Source organism: Vicia villosa, linkage group LG1 (assembly GCF_029867415.1).
Source record: "Vicia villosa cultivar HV-30 ecotype Madison, WI linkage group LG1, Vvil1.0, whole genome shotgun sequence".
NCBI classification, from domain to species: Eukaryota; Viridiplantae; Streptophyta; class Magnoliopsida; order Fabales; family Fabaceae; genus Vicia; species Vicia villosa.
This window is the reverse complement of record NC_081180.1, coordinates 4,391,717-4,411,417: the sequence shown is the minus strand read 5'-3', so window position 1 is coordinate 4,411,417 and position 19,701 is coordinate 4,391,717. Positions and strand designations below refer to the sequence as shown.

Below are 19,701 nucleotides of genomic sequence, written 5' to 3'. Positions count from 1 at the left end.
GAGTTCCACTATCCAAGATACCATTCTTCCTTCTAGATCAGACTTCTTTAAGACTTAACAAATAGGATAATTAGTTTTCATCAAGATCTTGCGACCCTGAAAGTACAATATTAGTTTCCTCGCCGAAAAATGATGGCTAGCTCCAGCTTCTCAATCTTATGATAACGATCAACGACTCTGCTAAACACTTGGCTAACGAAAGACACATGTCTCTCTGTCATGTATATCTCTTGGACAAGGACTGAGGTCATCACCTGATCTATAACCGAGAGATAGAGGAGTAGCGGTGACTCCTCCCTTAGGAGAGTAAGGATAAAGGCATTGTGAGGAAGTCCTTTACCTTTGTAAAAGCCTCCGCGCACTTGGAGGTCCATTCAAATATTTCTTTCTTCTTTAAAGTGGTGAATAAGAGGAAGGTTTTATCACCTGCGCAAGAGAGGAAGCGAGATAGGGGGATAAGGCGAACTATAAGATGATATACCTCCTTTTCATTATTGGGCCTCCTCATTGTGATAACTCCTTGGAATTCATTTAGGTTGGCATTAATGCCTTTTCTTGTTAGCATAAAAACTAGGAATTTCCCATACTAAACCTTAAAAGAGAAATAAGAGAAATTAGCGAGGTTTATATGCATATCATACTTCTTAATCAACTGTAAGTCATCCTCTAAATCTTCTTCATGGTTGCTCCCTCGATAGTATTAACTATCATGTCATCGACGTAGACTTCCAGTTTTTTCCTTATCTGGTGGGCACACACAACGTTCATCAGCCGCTTGTAAGTGGTACCAACATTCTTGAGTTCAAAGGGCATGACATTGTAGTAGTAGTTGTCATGATTCGACATAAAGGTTGTTTTAGGAGCATCTAGGAGGTCCATATGAATTTGGTTATACCTTGAGTATGCATCAATGTAACTCAACGTATGGTAACCTGATGACCCATCAATCATGCGATCGATGTCTGGTAGTGGGTACCGGTCGTTAAGACAGGTGGAATTTATATCAGGGAAGGCTACATACATACACCACCTGTTTTTAGCTTTATGTACTAGAATATTGTTGGCTAGCCAAGTGGGGTACTTTGTTTTTGTAATGAAATCGACTTAATATAGTTTCCCTACCTCTTCATCAATTGCAACCCTCTTCTCCTCTCCAACTTTTTGCTTCCTCTACATCACTGGTCTGGCAGAGGACTGGATGGTGAGGTGATAACTCACCACTATGGTGTATATCCTAGGCATATAGGAGAGAGCCTATGCAAACAAATCGACGTTCTTAATGATTTCGCCGGCTAGCTCCTGTTCTTCCTCCCCAAGAAGTAAAATTCATATCTTCGTTACCTGATGGGCAAAAGGACTTATTTGGACCTCCTTCAAGTCCTCGATGGGCGTGAGCCTTTCCTCTCTTACACCTAATATACGATTCCAACACTCAAGGTCAATATTTAGAACATTAAAGGGGGGACATCAACATGAGAGAGTTCATTTTTATCTATCCCAGGCCATTTTGGTAGCACTCTTGAGCGATCTATTGGTCTCCTTAGATTGTACCGACTCGCCCTCTAGGAAGGGGATACTTTAGAACCATACACAAGGTGGAAACGAATGCCTCTAGCGTGTTGATGACGGGTCTCCTAAGAATGATCTTATACGGCGACAAGGCGTCCATAATAAGGTAGATAACACCATCCGCCTTGGTGTTTTCGCCCTCATCACATGTCGTGTCTAGGGCTATATGACTTATTACTTGTACCTTCTCACTTGATAATCCTGTTAACATACTGTTAAACACTTCAACATCGTTAGGGTCGAGCTGTAACTTTTGGAAAACTTCCTAGAATATAATGTAGCAAAGCTATCAGGGTCTATCAAGACTCGTTTGATATCCGAGTTACCATATTGCACGGTGATGACTAAGGGGTCATTATCATGAGGGTTGGTTTTGAGGGCGTCCTCCTCGGAAAAGGTGATATTGATTCCTTTTCTCCTTTGTGCGTCCATGGGGAAACCAGGAGATATCATGTTTGCTATAAGCATCTATTTTATGTATTTCCTTCGGGAGGAGCTAGAGCTTCCTCCATTAGCGAAACCTCTGACAATGGTGTTTGTGTTGTAATATGGAGTTTTGTCAGCGATCTTCTAAGGGAAGATGGAAGGAGTTAGAGTAAAGGTGCGGTCCATGTTAGTTTTACTATGGACCACTGTGAGTGCCACTGTATTAGTAAAAAAAATACATGAATGTGTGTTCCTCCTACAAGGGCATGGGAGACTCATAGACCTTAGTATTTGTATTACGCTTGGTGGTTAAAACTTTCCCACAACAATGATAAGGAATGAGCGATGGTTTAAGAGGTCAAACTCATGTGAGGTGAAAAACTCTATTTTTTATTGGTGTGCTTAGATATAATCGTAAATGGGGTGTGATTTGAATGATTTTAGATCTGTTCCATCTTCCCACGGGGGAGAAGTATTTATAGAGGCTACTTGGGCCTAGGATTTTTTTGGAAAGGGTCAATGTCCACTTAGTCAAAGGTGAACCGTTGAATCTTTATTTCCAATTGGGATGTGAGTCAGTTAATGACTCTGACTTCTCTCTACTCAAGAAATGTCTTATCCAATATTTCCTAGGACTGGACAATAGGAAAGCCATAAGGGGAGGCGATACCCTCCCTTATGCGACATGATATTGTTGCCTCTCATAGGGTGGCATACAGTCATCGCCCGAGACATGTTCTTTTACAAATATAACACTACAAAGATTATCTACCTCGTCGCTTCATTGTTTACTTGTAACAAATTCAATTCATTATTAAGAACTACAAATCCAATTCAAATTCAATTAGGAAAATACGATGTACAAATCAATGCACTACTACAACATGAACTAATTCCAACGAACAAGCATAGCAACAAAAGCTGGTAGCTAAAATTATTCAATACATCAAGATGTAAAAAGCAGGAAAATTACATAGGCTCATTTCCCATTTCGTTGCAGTCAAATGTGTTGTTTCTATTGTAAAGCAAGTAGTTAAGGTTGTCACGCCCAAAACGGATATCCCATCATATCTGATGAATGCCAATGGTCTGACCTAAACAAACGAACTTCACAGGGTAAAATATCAAACCCTAGAGTCAGAACAATTTTTAATAACAATGATGACAAAGCAAAGACAAAACAAAAAGCTTTAAAGAGAAAAACACTTGAATCGTGAATGTAAAAATATTTTCTTTAATCATTAAAGATTGTTAAACCGGAGGCAAAAATATCCAGGGAGTATTGCAGGGAATAAAAAGTAGCAAAAATAAAATAGAATATCAAGCTGTGGTATCTGAAGTTGAGGTATTGGGACCACCTCCAAGAGAATGCTTAAATGGAGCATTATTGCTGGAAATGGATAAGTGTGTACTACGGATTTGGTGATGATGGAGGAGGAGCTATGGTTATGATGGAAGTTCTAGTGCAGCAAGCTTGCCTTCTAATCTCCATTTTAATCAGGTGAGTTCCATTAGATAGAATTTGGGTAGGAATGAGGATTAATTATATGTTGAATGGGTTAGTGAGACTATGACTGAATGTGTCAGTGTTTGAATGCTTATCGTTGCATGCCTGATCAATTAGTACAAATGTGTTATTTAAATGTCCTTGCATGTGCTGGTATGTTGATACATGTTAGGGTTCGATTTGGGATGGATTGGGATGCAAAGAATGACTGTTAGAACCTAAAATCCGTGTTCTGCACTGTCAGGTTTGCTACAGCGAACTCTGTGTTCGCTGCAGCAAATGCCTGTAGACTGCATAATTGTGTTTTCACTAAAACGACCATAACTTGAGTTCTACAACTCGAAACGGAGCACCGTCAGAAGCATTGGAAAGGTCTTTCAGTGTTCTATGTGATATTGCTTAGATAACATGCTTTTGATGCAGATATACATTATGGCACATGATTAGGTGTTGCTTGGTTTTAGAATAAACACAAATTAGCCTTGAGTTTATGTCAATAAGATGTTATCCTTGTGTTGAACTTAGACCAGAATGTTACCCTAACTATTAGACTGTATTATGTCGTTCTAAACTGAGTATTGAACCCTTGGTCGTATTTTAGGAGTTTAGACGGACTATAGAAATTCTGGCTTTTTCCTTGAGTTGAGAACTTCGTTGTAGTGAACTTTGGCTCGCTGTAGCGAACTAATAGCGAATAAGTCTGGGAGTTGAGTTAATTGATTCGCTGGAGCTCGCTACTGCTCGCTGTAGCGAACTAATAGCGAATAAGTCTGGAAGTTGAGTTAATTGATTCGCTGGAGCTCGCTACTGCTCGCTGTAGCGAATCAGGGCTTCGCTGGCAGTTCGCGTAGCGAACTGCCCTGATGCAGAATTTATACTTTTCCCTATGAACGCAGTTTTGTTTCGTATCAGAATCGTAGGCCTCTTATGACGTGTATGATATGCTGGTACATATTTTAAATATATGAGACTATGATATGATCATCATCCCACTTGTATGCATGTATGTTTGAGAAATGCAATTGTGGACTTCGTTTGATGTGATCATTGTTATTCTCGTTCGTTCCGGTTGAAAGTTCGGAGACACGTTGCCTGTGTGGCCTGATTGTGTTATGGTATGCTTGAATCGGAGTGGGCCTAGGCTATTAGGGGGTAAATCGCATAAAACACTTGATACCGTTGCGATGTGCTTGTGAAGGCCGTAGGGGGCACTTCCACACTTGCAATACACATCAGCGTTCTCGGTATGTTCTACACACCTGAGCTACCATTGTGATGTGCATGTGGAGGTCTTATAGGGGGTTTCTCCACTAGCGGTTACACATCGGCGTGCTTGGTATGGTGGAGAAGTAATGCCATGTAGGCAACATTACTTTCGATTCGCCTCTAGTGATGCCACGTAGGCAAGATCACTAGGCTTTTGCCCGGTGGGCTTGTGTTGTTAAGATGGCGTTTTGTACTGAGCTGGCTAGGTCCCTCACACGTGCGTTTTGATGGTTGACGAGGCCGTGATGCCATGTAGGCAATGTTACTGCTGTAACTCGTCACGAATGGGGTGCCACTTAAGACTCATTTGTTCCATCGTGGAGTGTGCCGGTACAAGTCTCTTGATGCGATACACGGGTGTAACTCACCGAGGGTGTGGATTGCATAGCCTAATTAGCGGGCTATAACTTGCTCCTGGATTCCTCGTACATGGGTACGGGTTTGCATATTTGCTTGTTGTTGTATGGTTCCAGGCTTACATGTGTTACGTGACGAGTAAGACTTATCTGGGATGAGTAGTGCCACAAGTAAGACTTGCCTGGGGTAAGCAGCGTGGTTCGCCATAAGTCGTAAGCCGTGGAACTATACTTTTTTGTTGTTGGCTGTGTGCGTGTTTGTTGTTGTTGCCTCATTGGATAGTTATGGGACTTCCAATGGTGGTGTATCCTTGTTTGTACTTGTACCTAGCCGTGAGGAAAACCCGGATTCTCGGTGAATCCGTTTGATTGCACGCACCTTGTAGAACCGAGCGAACCTATAAGATAGGGGAACTCACTGAGATTTAGTAATCTCACCCCAATCCTCTTAATATTTTCAGGAACAGGTTAGAAGTAGACGGATTGCTTGAAGGATTGCTTTGAAGACTGTGGACAAGCAAATGGCAGGAATACCTCGTCAGACGTTATCTTTCTGTTGTGCATTGTTGAAGACAACCCGATCGTATACCTCTTAGTTAGAAACTTGAATTGTATATGATTTTAATTTCTTGTCTTTACCGCTTATGTATGTTTCTTGTACCATTTATAGCATCACTACATATTATTCTAGACATATATGTATGAGGTGTTGCATGAATAAACTGTATAATTTGAAGAAACACTCAATTGGGAAACAATTGACCCTGCTGTGGGGGAAATAACAAGACTTAATGATCTCTTTGTGTATTGCATGTGGATAAAGACTCCATCAAGAATTTACATCACGACTCTGGACATGTTCCAAATACTGAATCATGGATCCATTATTTTAGAAAAAGTAATTCAGCTTCCATAGGGTTTCAACATAACTTCTCTTTTTGATTTCCAAATTTTGATAATAATTCTGAGGTTCATGAAAAATCCGTTCCAAGAGAAATTACCGTTTATGAAATTTGTAATGTTGCAAATAAAGTGATTTTAATGGTAAGTTTCTTGTGAGACAATTTATCGTAACTTGATTATTTCAATGTAAGGAGCATTATGTTGTTTGGTTAAGTCAACTCAGTTGATAGTTGTGCAGAACATTAGATGTAGAATCAATTTGCGATATTCCATTTATTCAACGTTGAATTTAAAATTCTTCAACTTCATAATTTCTTTTTATTTGCGGTTTATAATATACTTTTATTTGTTTTTGTTCATTTTTAATTTTAATTTGTCTTTTATTTGCTTTTGTTAATTAACATTTTATTTACTTTTTTATTTTCTTTGTTAATTTTTTGTATTAATGAAATGATGCAATTCAATTTATGTGCAGGCTTGGTCAACTCTACGTTTGTATTGTGATGGATTATTGAAATATATTATTGTGAATGGAGAAATTTTGTCACCGACTGATTTAGAAGATCTTTTATCCCAGGCTTGTATAAGAAATGGCTAATTACTTCAAGATAGTGTTGATCTAGAAAGAACAACTAATTTCTTTTAACAAGTTTATTGTTCATTAAGGACATGTCAATAAATATCTTAATTCTCGCACATATTGTTAAAACATGGGTTAAGGTATTATTTGAAAACACTCACTAGTATTCAACCTATTACTGTTTAAGTTTACTTTTACTTTATATACATGAGCAGATTCAATGTGAACTTCATAAGGATGATATTGATAATGTTGATTCTCTCTCCTTAAATTGTATGTTAAAGGATATAAAATTGTTACAGAGGAACTCCTTAACAATCTTGGAATAGGTTCAACTTCTTAGTGCTTTTGCATTGAATTTTCTTACATTTTGTTTACATTAAATGTGTCTAAAGTGTTTCAATGAATATTTTTTTTCCTTCATGACTATTTAGGAAGTTATGATAGGTATAAAATTAGCTACTGATTATCCTTTAAGATATGGTAAGAAAATGCAACAAAAAAAAGTCAACTGCTTACCCTGCAACATTTATACACAACTCCTAGATGTTCAGAAACTCATACTAAAAAGGAGAAGAATACACTAAGGTTTTATAACAGAAATAATTTAAGCAATCAACTTTATATTCTGAATCTATATAGATTTTGGTTCTTCCCTCAAATACCTATCCTTTATTATTAACAAAGAATTTTACATTAGAGATGTACATGCCATTAATATAAAGTATGTTCACTCAATCAGGAGAAGATTTGTGGTGATATGACAAAGCTTACCCAAGATAATCTCATAGTTCATCAGTTCTGTCTATCATATTGTACTCATGCACTATGTACCGGAGAATGTGACCCTTTTTCAAAGATATTAAAATATATCAAGATAGCGCCAAATATGAGATTTCTCAATAATAACTTTGCTTCATTGTGAATTATTTGTTTTATTATTTATTTTAACATGGATTAAACAACTTTACATTATTGTGTGTCATTTGTTTTCTATAGTTTATTTTACTTATTGTATTGATTTATCGTTTATTCATTTTATCTCAATATTCTTGTCTATGTCAATATCAATTTATTTATGTTTTTACAATAAACAGACCGATTGCAGTGACTTCATGACATTTTATCTATTAAATAAAAGTATAATGTATATACTTCACAGGCTATCTTATTTTTTATGATTTAATGTCTGTTTTTCTTCTTGAACAATTTGTTTTTTTATTGTTTTTACATAATATTTATAATAACTTTTTCCCTCACCTCCCCTTCCCTTCTCTCCCCTCTATTAAAATCCCTCCCCTCGTTTGAATTAAACACAGCCTAAATATAAGTATGTTTGGGAGTTTGGAGGGGAAAGGAGGGGAGAGCTTTGTAAAATAAGAAGAATTGGGTGAAAAAGATAAAAAGATTTTGGGTAAGAGGATTTTGGAGGGTTTGAGTTTATTCATAACACCAAAAAACCCCATAAAATGGAGAACTTAAAAATTGTATTGAACGAGAGTTTTGGAGGGTTTTGAAGGGCTTGCATAAATTTTCCAAATATCTTTTAGGTTGTTATAGTATTTTGAAAATTAAAAATTTAGTAATGATAATGACTCTTATCATTCTAAACAAAATTATTTTTTCATAAAATGTCAAATATTTATCTATATTTTTTTAAAATTTCATTTTTGAAGCTTTTCCCTCCCCTCCCCTCCCTTTCAAACTCCCAAATATAGCCTAAAAGACATTTTTGAATTTAACAAAGAAGACTCATAAATTCATATGTGAGAAAAAGACGGACCTTTTACAATAATAACATAACTAAGGGCCAGTTTGTTTCAGCTTTAAAAAAATGGATTTTTTCTGTGTATTTTTGAAAATAGATTTTCGAAAACCGTTTTTCAAAATATTACAAGTTTTTTTATATTCGTTTTTTCTAAAATAAAACATTAATTTTGACATCTTATAACATAAACATACATAATTGAAGACCAAAACTTAGTCAAAATCATAATTTTTTCAAAAAGTTGTATTTCAAAAATGATTTTTATGAAAATCTATTTGAAATAGCTTCAAAATTAAGTGATTTTTTGAAATTTTGATATCCAAATTTTTTGACCATAAATAGATGAAATACCTAAAATCACATTTTAAGAATAACTATTCAAACAAAATTTTCATTTGAAGCTTTTATAAAAAGTTTCTTTGTAAAAAAATTTTCACAAAATTTAATAACACTATAAAAATCATTTTTATTTAAAGCTAAAACAAACGGGCCCTAAATCCACCATTTTATATATTATTATAATCTAAAAGATAAACTAAAAGGTACCTAATAAACTCTTATTTGATAAAGATTAATACTTTGAAATTTTTATACATAAATAATCGAGATGTCTTAACAGAAAGTTTATGTTTTAAAACAACATAAAGTGCTGCTGTGTAAATAAAAATGAAATTAATTTCAAAATGCAGAGGTAAATGTCAAATTGTAGAGTGTAAGAATAATAATTTTCTAAGCCTTAATAATATAACAGGCCCAACTAAATCAAAAACCCTTCTTAAACCTATCAACCAAAAAACCTCCCCTCAACCAACCACTATCTCAAACTAAACCTAAACAGATTACTCGTCGCCGCCTCCGTCGACGGTGGCCGTAATCGTAACCGTAACCATAACCATAACCGCCACTCATGGCCGACATAGTGCAATACAAGATGGAGCGCATGGTCGACGAGCTCGAAGATCTCGAGCAACGCGGCCTATTCACCCGCCAAGAAATCGCCGAGATCGTCAAACAGCGCCGAAAATTCGAGTACAGGCTAAAGCGACCTTCTCCCCTGAAGGAGGACTTCGTGGCGTACATTGAGTATGAGACGCAGCTCGATGCTCTTCGCAGCCTCCGCAAGAAATCGGTGACGCGTGAGTTGAAGAAACAGGGAAACAAGAATTTGAGAAAATCGAAGTTCGATTTGGCTGGATTGATTCGGATTATTGATATCTATGAACTTGCTTTGAAGCGTTATAAAGGGGATATTGATCTCTGGTTTCGTTATCTTGAGTTTTGTAGGGTCAGGAAAAATGGAAGAATGAAGAAGGTAACCTCATTTCTCTTACTTCATTACTTATTAGAAACCCTAGCATAGTCGAGAATTGGATTTTCAAAGAGAATTGAAATTGCGTTACTGTTTAATTTGTTGCATTGACACTGCTATTAGGATTTTTGGTTATTACATGAGTAGATTTTTTTTGACATTTTGCTTTTGAAATGTTGTAGGCACTTGCGAAACTTGTTAGGTTGCATCCAAAGGTTGCCGGAGTTTGGATATATGCTGCAGCTTGGGAGTTTGATCAAAACTCGAATGTGGTGGCTGCTCGTGCTTTAATGCAGGAAGGTCTTAGGTTTTGTCCATCATCAGAAGACCTTTGGGTGGAGTATCTTCGGATGGAACTTACGTATCTTAACAAGTTAAAGGCCAGGAAGGTAGCGTTGGGTGAGGATAAGGGAACGCTAACTCGTGATCCTAGAACTGATGAGGAAAAACAATGGAAAGATGAAAACAAAGAGTTGTTTATGACCCTTGATGAAAAAGAGGATAACGATGGAGGAAATGTTGTACCGGAGGATAACAATGGAGAAAATGTTGAACCGGATGAATCACAGACGAATCAGGAACTATTTGCTGACCATGGTATGGACATTTTTCGAACTGTCTATGCTGGAGCGATTGAAGCTGTTCCGAGTCTTAATCTTAGGAAGAGATTTTTTGAAATATTGGAGGGAACAAACTTGTCGCATCATGAAGATATGTGCAAAGAAGTACTGTATGACATGAAGAGGGATTTTTCAACTGAACCAGAATTTTGGGACTGGCTTGCGAGGCAAGAATGCAATCTTGAAACTACGCTTGAGAATGGCCAAGAAATCAAAATTCCTCAGGTGGAAAAAGCAATTGAGGTATGAATATGTAGAAATTACTGAACCCGTTGGGCTTATTATCTTATGGTATATGTTTTTATGGTGGATGGGATTCATGAATGCTTTTAATATAAAACTAGGAAAATTCATCATGTTATCTTAGTGTAGTTTGTTATGGTAATCCCATTTTTCCAATATTTAAGTATAATATTGGTTAGATCTTTTATCAAAAATGTTCATAGTTAATTATAACATATAAATATATATGTATCGGTGTTGGTGTCCTATATTTTTTAAATTTGCAATGTCGCTATGTCCATGTTCTGTTAGGTGTCTGTGTTTCATAGTTAGATCTAGGGTGCTACAAAATGTTTCAATGCTTGTTTTTTTTAGTTCTTTTGTGCTTATATTGATTAACTAAACCGTGGGTTCTGTTCTGTTGTAGGTTTATGAGGAGGCTTTGATGAGTGTGCCTTCTGGAACTATGTTTAGTTTGTATGCAAGTTTTCTAACAGATATTGTAGCTCCTAAAGATGAAGAAATCAATATAACCGGGTTATCAGGTCTTGCTGAAAACTTTTTACCACAACTCCTCTCAGTATATGAAAGGGCTGAAAGCATGAGAATCATTACTGAAGATCTTGCTTGCAAGTATGTCTCCTTACATTTGCAACTGAGAAAATTAGTTGATGCCAGGAAACTGGTAATAAAGCTTTGCAGTGGAAAACTTGCAGAATCAGTGCCGTTATGGGAATTAAGGATAGCTATAGAAATTTCATGCATCACACGAAGTTCTTTGTTGCCCAGTGATACTGATTTGTTATACCTTTTTAAACTCCTTAAAGAAATTTTGACCAAAGTCCCTGTTTCAAAATCAGAGAACTTGTGGCTAAAGGTATGATGTCAACACTTACCTTATTTTTGTTCCTTAGAGTGCGGTGCTTTGTCTTTTATAAAATGTACTCCCTGTGAAAGGAATTAAAAAAACAAATATTTTATAAAATGAACACTAGTGTCAATAATCAACCTCTTGCAAATGCGTGATTGTTTATAATAGATCTGTAATGGGTTTGATCCTCACCTGACTAAGACATGGTGGGAGCTTTAAAGCAACAGGCTGCCTCTTATTCCTTGATCGTTGGATTTTTTTAGTAATTTTATGGATAGAATTATCTGGCTTGTTTTTTTTTTCACATAGGATGCTTTCCCAGTTGGAGATTAAATGTGCATTGATTATTTTAAAATAATTATCTCTGATACTACAAATGTATTGTTTTCTATTTTTATTTTGAAGTTGGATTTGGATTTATATTTCTCTTGGAATCAAGTTTAGAGTTAAAAGTTTGAAAGTTCCTAAATTTGTTCTCATGCAGGCCTTTAAATTCTATGCAAGTAAAAGACGATACTTTGATAAACTGGTGGAGATTTCTTTTCGTCCTTTGGCCAGAGATGGTGGTAGTGAAAGCGGATTTTCCCTTTCCTCTACCATTTTAGGTTTCATACTTCAAAAAGATGGAATTCACAAGGCCAGAGATATCTATAAAAGGTATGTTCTGTGTAAGTGGAATCAGTGATGGGTGTTATTTGCCATAATATGTTGTATGGGAGTTTTTCTATCTTGTATCCATCATAACTCCTCAACTATTTCTCATTGCAGATTTCTAGCTTTACCACATCCTGGCCTTGCATTATATAGAAAATGTATTGAGCTGGAAACAGACCTTACTTCAAAAGGAGATAAAGATAGTCTTGCAAATGCCAGGAAATTATACGAATCTGCACTTGCAACTTATGATCAAAATGTTGGCTTGTGGCAAGATTACTATCGCTTGGAGACCAAGGTACCAAAATTGTCTAAATACATTTAATTGGTCTTACTATTTAGTTTTCAATTATATATTGGTGCATGATGCATCATCAAAATCATATAATTCATGTATTACCTTTAATTTATTGGGTTTTGATCATGCAGATGGGAACATCACAAAAGGCTACTGCTGTCTATTGGAGGGCAATGAAAACAATTAAAGATGCTAGTGAATTTACTGCCTCTCTAGATTTGTGATAAATCTTAAGTTAAAACCATGGCCATGGAGCACAATTTTGACCATATTATTTTTCAGAAATTTGTTCTTTTTTATTCACCAAACCTTTTATTTTAGATACTGACTTGGGGTCTATGTAATGATAAGTTTGTAAAATGTATCCTAATATATTCTTACACACTGAAGCCAGTGGATTAAGAAGAGTTTTATGAATTTGATTTTGTCATGCTGCATTTGCAGGCATCATTAGTTGCAGAAGGAAAAATGAGGGAACAAAAAAATGTTAGGGTGATGAATTTTAAAAATAAAATGAATCAGTTCATTTTGTTGCTTTCATGGACTCAAATAATTTTCTATGGAGAAAAGCTGATAATTGTTTTCCCCTTATTTTATAGTGTGTAAGTTACTAATATTAACAAATGAAAAATACATGGTTTCTTTTTATTACCGGAAGTAGAAAAAACTAGTACATGTTAATTTAGTTTTTTCTTTGCTTTATGTATAATTCCACACGAAAGTGTAGGGAAAAGTTTATCCTGGTCTCATTTGCTACACTTTTGGCCACTGCGGACTAACTACCTGCAACAAGGAATTCAAGTTTGTCATTTGCATGTTTGGTACTACAGTGACTTTGGTAGATATGCTGATAAATTTTGCAGATATTGTAAAATGCTGACCTCAAGTGTGCTAAAGACTAATTGCATTCGGCTAGCAACAACTGATGGTTTCTCAGCTTCATCCATCACAACCGTCTGTTCTAATTGAAGAGTCTTTACAGGTAGCCTTCAATAACAGGTAAAGAACAATTCACACACTAAGTTAATCAGGCTTAGCAAGTAGCATCTGTTAAGATTCGACTAGATAGATTATATTCATTTGTGCAACAATTAGGACCTAAATTCATTCTTCTTACCAAGCCATTCCCTTCATAAAATATGCATTTGCTATGAGAGCACAGAATCCTTTCCATTGAATTCTCACTTCATCTGAAACTGAAGGTGTTGATGACCATCTAACAATAGTTAGCTGGGGTGTACACAAGATTGTGATAAATATAATGCTTAACCACAGAATGCACTCATCAATCTGCATCACACAAAAACATGCCAAACAAGACAACTCAAATCTCTGCATTGCTTCATTAATAACCTATGAACCTACAGATACTGACCTCGTGGGAGATGATTTTAGATTTCAAGCTTGTGCTTCCACCATATCTCTGCATTGCTTCAATTTCAATGCCAGAGTCCTTCATGTCAGTAAGCTCTTTCCTTAATCCTTCATCAGTGCACCCAAGTTCATATGCATTCACCCCAGCAGTGATGAACTCCTGAAAATGAAAAAAAATCAAAAATTTCAATTAGACAAAGCTTGAAAAAGAAACTTCCAATTGAATGTAAACATATTCTTAATAGAAGCAGTGGAATTACTTTAAGATTGTCACCTCCCCCACGATCAGCGAAGTTCCTGTAACGCTTAAACAAGGTGATGGCTATGTTGCGCGAAGAACGGTACTCATCATCATTGGATGAAATTGAATCATGTAACCCACACTGGTGCAAATATATATGATGTCAAAAGCTTATCAATGGCCAAAGTAGATAAAGAACTGAGGTATCATAGCATGTTTTATTAATTACCAGCCACTTATGATGGAATATACTATGAACACTCTTGTGTTGCTTTTCGCATATCCAAGAGAAAGATGAACTATAAAATATGTTGCTACAATAGCTTCCATAAGGTTTAGGAAAAGCCGGATTGAAATTTACGAAATTAACATTGATTTTGTATGCTTGTTGCGTGGAAGCTGAGTGTTGTTGGTATAATAAATGAGAGTTTAGAATAGCTCTGGGAGCATAAAGTGTTAACATGGTTGAACCATGATATAATATGATACTGCTTCCTTCAAAATAATCAATAAATAACTGAAAACAAGTTAGTTAATTCAGAAAAATAAAAGCATAAGGAAGAAAGTAATAAAATAAGGGTAAGAAAGAGAGTGATCATATTCATACCTGTTTGAGGGTAAGAAGCAAAGAAATTGGAAAAAAATTGTGCAAAATGAAAAGTTGGGTGGCCAAAACAATAAAAAGAGAAGTAATAAATTTGGAGAAGAATGAGTGAAACAGAACCACTAGTTATTTATGGTCCAGAAGAAAAAACATAACCACGTATTGTATGAATGATTTTCAGCCGCCAAAGATTGTTTTCATTTCGCAATAGATATTATTATTTCTTGTTGCTTATAGATAAAAATAGTTAGGTTGATGTTGCGTGTACTGTACCTGAACAAATTATCATTTTTATCTTCTCTTCTCCCATGATTAAGACTTAAACGAACTTCACAAGCGCTATGTTAAAACTATGATAAAAAACACACACACACCAATAACTATGCCAAACTAACTCTTAGTTAATTATTTATGTAACAAGTAACTTAATTAACCACTTCTAGGCTTTAACTAAATTTTAACACTCTCTAAATTTCAAGTCTCTACATTCATTTAATTTTTAATTTTTTAGTCTTAAGTGGCTTGGTTAGAATATTTGCTAGCTAATCCAGTGTTTTAAATGTACGAGTTATTCAATGAACTTAAAAAGTAAAATTTGTTTATAAAAAAGAATGGAGTGAGTATGTTAAAGTGATGTTACATTTGCTTACTTAATCTATAAGATAATGCAATGTGATTTTAATGTGTTTGTTCATTCCGTAAGTTATGAGGTTATTTTGCAAGGTTAATTGTTGATTTATTGTCTACCACATGCACCCTTCTTGAAACACCATGAAATTAGAAAATTGAACAACTTGAACACATATCCCATAGTCTTTCTTTTTTCCACTTTGTCTATACACTAATCAGATTCACAAAAATTAGCCAACTTATCCCTCTAGTCATAAAGTTTTTAAAATAAGATGCTATAGTCTATTTTTCTCTTTTCTCTTTAAGATATCTCATGATCCTTTTGGTTGTTTGCATATGTGACCATTTAGATTCCTGCATAAATATTCTTACCGCACCTACTCTATGAAATATATTGGGCCTAGAATTGCAAGGGTGCCTCAAACATCCCATCCTTTTCTTGTTTAGAGTGCTATCAAGAAATTTTGAACTAACTCCCATGATAGTACTTGCTGAGTTGGAGTTCAAGCTCAAATCTCTTTAGGATATCACGTCCTACCTCTTGTAACTAACTAAACCCTTCAAGGTTGTAAAAATTTCAAGGCCATGGAATTAACTTAGGTATCCCAAATCAATCATACCAAATTCAACGATCATAATGGATTCGAAGTTCGAATATCATTGATTCATTGTGATTGCTTTCTATGATGAGGAGATCATCCATAAATAAATAAATTATTTTGAATAGCTAATCTTTCAAGTCTATCTTTTTTATGTGATGTGTTTGAAAAATAAAGAGCCATAAATCCTCAAATTTCCTGCTCAAATATAGAGTATGCCCTGCTCAAATTTCCTCTAGAACCATATCCAATATTTTGTTTGGACTCCTATTAATCACATAACAGGTAGGTGTGACCGATTCTCCCAAAAAAAAAAAAAAGCATGTGAAAGTTTCTTTTATTTGAACATGCATATGGTCATGTTCATGATAGTCATATTTCTCCTCTCAACAATACCATTATGTTCAGAGTTGTGTAGTATTGTTATCTCATGCTAAATTATCATTTATTTATGAAAATTTCAAATCATGAAGAGTATTCATCAACTTCATTACTATGGAGGATTTTGAGTTGTATTTTGCTTGTTTTTCTACCATCACTTTCAACTCTAGAAAACTTGGAGCACTTCATTTTTGATTTTAGTCAGGTAGATCCACATCATTCTACTAAGGTCACACATAAAGGTAACAAAGTGTTTATTTCCTCCCAATACAATGTGTTAAAAGGACTAAAACATTAGTGTGTACCACATCAAATTTACCATGAGCTCTCATTAAAATCTAAGACACAATTTTTTTTTAATGATTGCTATCAAGCAATTATTGCACACATCTATAGAAAATATGATTATGAGAAAATAATATACAATTTCCTTTGACTTTAAGATATAAAGACTCTTAAATTTAAGGTGTCTGTACCCAAATTTCCATAACTAAGAATCATCTCCAATCTCCTCGAAACCAAACAATGAGAGTCTATTGCATTTATATGGATCTAAAAAGTTCTATTTTGAGAGAAAAAGGTTCTCAAAATAATTTTTTTGATGTGCAATATCAAAGACCCCATCTAATTATTAGTAAGGTGCATGGTAAACCCCTTCTTAAGCAATTGACCCATGCTCAACGAGCTACTCATTATGCTTGAAACAGAGTCAATATTTTGATAACTTTTTTTTGCCAACCCCTTATAGTGGAATGGTTATGTTATCATCAAACTTTATATGCGTATTTCTTGGATCATCAAAATTGACTAGTCATTCTCTACGACTTGTCAAGTGATTTGAACAACTTGTGTCTAAATATCACTTATTTATGCTTCCAAATTCATCTTGTGTTGTTTCTACAAGGATAATAGGGTTTGAGTCAAAGTCACTCTCACCCTGACCTAAGCGTGCTTCATTATATGTATTGCTTTTTTATTTTTCTAGGAACACCTCTTCTTTTACACCCATCTCCAAAGTGTCCATATTGTCGGCACATACATTAATGAATGTTCTTCTTGTTTATTAGTTTCTTTCCCTTCTTATCTTGATGAGTATTATATTTTTTTTGTTGAAGAAATTTGAGATTTATCATCTTTTTCGGAGTTATCTTGTTGAGATCCCATTTTATTAAATTTTTCCTTTCAACTTAACTTTGAACCACCACCTTGTTTTGGATGTTTGAGTATGCTCAGTCACTTGTTCATTGGTTCTTTTAAGCACCCTCTGTTCATGTGCTTTCAAGAAACACTATAATTATTCAACCTTCATTACAGTCAATATCCTTTGATTCCTCAATTTACACAATAATATAATTAAATTTAGAGAAAAGAGTGCACATCACTTTATTAATAGTTTGATCAGAAACAACTTCATCACAATTCTTCATCTGATTGGTGATCGTTGTGATTGTATTGAAAAACTCGACAACCTTGCCATTGTTCCCCATTTATAACATTTTGAATTGTTTTCTCATTATATATAAATGATATTTCTTGAATTTGTAATCACCAACATGACCTTTCTTAAAAATGTTACACGTCTCATTTGATGAAGTAGCATTCTTAATTATCTCAAAATCGGTTGTATCAACTCAATTATTGAGCATGCATGTATGTCATCTTGCAAACCACTAGCCATACCGATGGACACAAAATGCAAACCAAGTGGATCTTCTGGAAATCCATATCATGATCCCATTAAGTATCATAGTCTTATTGGAGCACTTCAATATTTGAATTTTACAAGACCATATCACTTACGTCGTGCGGCAAGTGTGTTTGTTTATGCATGATCCAAAAACACAACATATCTCTGCCTTGAAGTGCATCATTCGATATATTCAGAGTACTCTTGATTTCTGTCTAACTTTATATCCTTCCTCTATTGATAAGCTCATCGCATATACTAATGCAGGTTGGGGTGAATGTTCATACACTAGAAGATCCACATCTGGATATTGTGTATGTTTTGGGGATAACCTTATCTCTTGGTCTGCCAAACAAGAACTTACATTGTCTAATTCCTACGTTGAAGTCGGATATCGTGGAGTCGTTAATGTAGTATATGAGTCATGTTGGCTTAGGAGTATTCTTTTGGAAATTAATTGCTTTATTTCGAAGGTCATGTTTGTCTATTATGATAACATAAATGTAACACATCTCTATAGTAATTCTGTTCAACATCATTGTACTAAGCACATTGAGATGGATATTCACTTTGTGCATGAGAGAGTTAATTGTGACCAAGTTCGTATGTTACATGTCCCTGCATCATACCTAATAGCTGATTTCTTCAATAAGGGTCTTCAACGAAAATTCTTTGATGATTTTTGATTTAGTTTCCACATTCGACAACCTCTAGTTTTGGCTATAAGGGTGTATTAGAATATATAAATATCTTTTATATTTAACAAATATAATAGACATCCTACAACTAGGTATTGTGTATATCTTGGAGACATTGAATTTATTTAGCAAATCAATCTCATTAATTAAGAAATTACGGTTATGATTTAGTAACATCTTAATAGTCAAAACACTTTTGTATATATACATGTTTATGCAATGAAATATGAAGGCAAATATTCTCTTAAAATTTTTTCGACTCAGAACTTTTTTCAGGAGTTGAACACCACACACAGTCTATTCAACATTTTAAGAGGTTGTCACCGAAAAATGATGTCTGTGCGAACTAACATGTACAATATCATGTTCAGAACTTTTGTCTTAGTAATAGTGCTATATCCACTAGTAAAAAAGTCCCTGAAAAATTGACTTTTCTTTTTGTCTTAGTAATAGTGCTACATCCTTTAATAACTAACATTAGAAAACACAGCAAGTTATGCTTTCTTTTTACAGTATTCTCTTTAATAAGATATATCAAGAGTTCATATGCTATGCTGTTTATCAATATTGGCTGCCTGCCTGCTGCAGTCAATTCAATGCCCTCGTTTACATTTTCAACACACAACACAAGTGCCATTGCCATGCATGCTATTTCAATTCCAATTCTATCTGTACAACCATATTTTTAATTTGACACAAAATAAATGTCTTTGCATTTGGGAACATGTTTTTTCTAAGCTGAGAAAATAATTAGTTTCTTACAACATCATCAATTCTTGTCTACTCATTTCCTTACAACCTGTTCAACATCATCAATTCTTGTCCATTCATTTCCTTACAACCTGTTCTAATTCCATGCAACATTAACTCATTCACTTCATTTTTTAATACTTAAAATATCTTATTTTATTCTTTATGTATAAAACTACATAACATTTATTATAGAAAAAGGAAACTTTGTTTAATACTCCCATAACTCTTCTACTCAAAATATAATAAAACTATAACTTTACAAGTTGCTATAAATATCCACCCTGGCACAATATTAAACCATAGAGTATATATATAAACCATTCCTCACTATTTTCTAAACACAAATCAAAACACAGCATACACGTAAAATTCTTCTTATATTTTC

The 19,701-nt window shown here is 34.7% G+C and overlaps 2 protein-coding genes across 4 annotated transcripts; one reads left to right on the top strand and one right to left on the bottom strand.

Moving 5' to 3' along the window:
• The first annotated feature begins 9,165 nt into the window (after window positions 1–9,165).
• Window positions 9,166–12,766, top strand: LOC131626924 (uncharacterized). Its single transcript, XM_058897764.1, has 6 exons — window positions 9,166–9,687; window positions 9,867–10,547; window positions 10,954–11,403; window positions 11,882–12,054; window positions 12,166–12,349; window positions 12,481–12,766. The coding sequence occupies exons 1-6, from the start codon at window positions 9,283–9,285 to the stop codon at window positions 12,571–12,573; spliced, it is 1,986 nt and encodes a 661-aa protein (XP_058753747.1). The 5' UTR covers window positions 9,166–9,282; the 3' UTR covers window positions 12,574–12,766.
• A 205-nt stretch (window positions 12,767–12,971) lies between these two features.
• LOC131626932 (uncharacterized) lies at window positions 12,972–14,750 on the bottom strand. Of its 3 annotated transcripts, none has more exons than XM_058897782.1 (7): window positions 14,572–14,750; window positions 14,194–14,452; window positions 13,984–14,106; window positions 13,725–13,883; window positions 13,467–13,639; window positions 13,231–13,336; window positions 12,972–13,132 (listed from the first exon to the last, which is right to left on the bottom strand). In XM_058897782.1, the coding sequence occupies exons 2-7, from the start codon at window positions 14,425–14,427 to the stop codon at window positions 13,103–13,105; spliced, it is 825 nt and encodes a 274-aa protein (XP_058753765.1). In that variant the 5' UTR covers window positions 14,428–14,452; window positions 14,572–14,750; the 3' UTR covers window positions 12,972–13,102. The 3 variants fall into 3 exon arrangements, with proteins under 3 accessions (XP_058753765.1, XP_058753761.1, XP_058753753.1); XM_058897778.1 differs by having other exon boundaries at window positions 14,194–14,481; window positions 14,572–14,749; XM_058897770.1 differs by having other exon boundaries at window positions 14,194–14,459; window positions 14,572–14,748.
• Between the last annotated feature and the right edge of the window lie 4,951 nt (window positions 14,751–19,701).

What these genes read in the sequence shown, in the direction of transcription:
- LOC131626932 (XM_058897782.1), bottom strand. Translation starts at nt 14,427, where the DNA reads ATGTTAACACTTTATGCTCCCAGAGCTATTCTAAACTCTCATTTATTA. An exon ending in TTTATGAAGGGAATGGCTTG is followed by an intron (nt 13,337 to 13,466) that starts GTAAGAAGAATG and finishes CTGTTATTGAAG; the next exon opens with GCTACCTGTAAAGACTCTTC. An exon ending in TAGTCTTTAGCACACTTGAG is followed by an intron (nt 13,133 to 13,230) that starts GTCAGCATTTTA and finishes TCCTTGTTGCAG; the next exon opens with GTAGTTAGTCCGCAGTGGCC.
- LOC131626924 (XM_058897764.1), top strand. Translation starts at nt 9,283, where the DNA reads ATGGCCGACATAGTGCAATACAAGATGGAGCGCATGGTCGACGAGCTC. An exon ending in AGGTGGAAAAAGCAATTGAG is followed by an intron (nt 10,548 to 10,953) that starts GTATGAATATGT and finishes GTTCTGTTGTAG; the next exon opens with GTTTATGAGGAGGCTTTGAT. An exon ending in CAGAGAACTTGTGGCTAAAG is followed by an intron (nt 11,404 to 11,881) that starts GTATGATGTCAA and finishes GTTCTCATGCAG; the next exon opens with GCCTTTAAATTCTATGCAAG.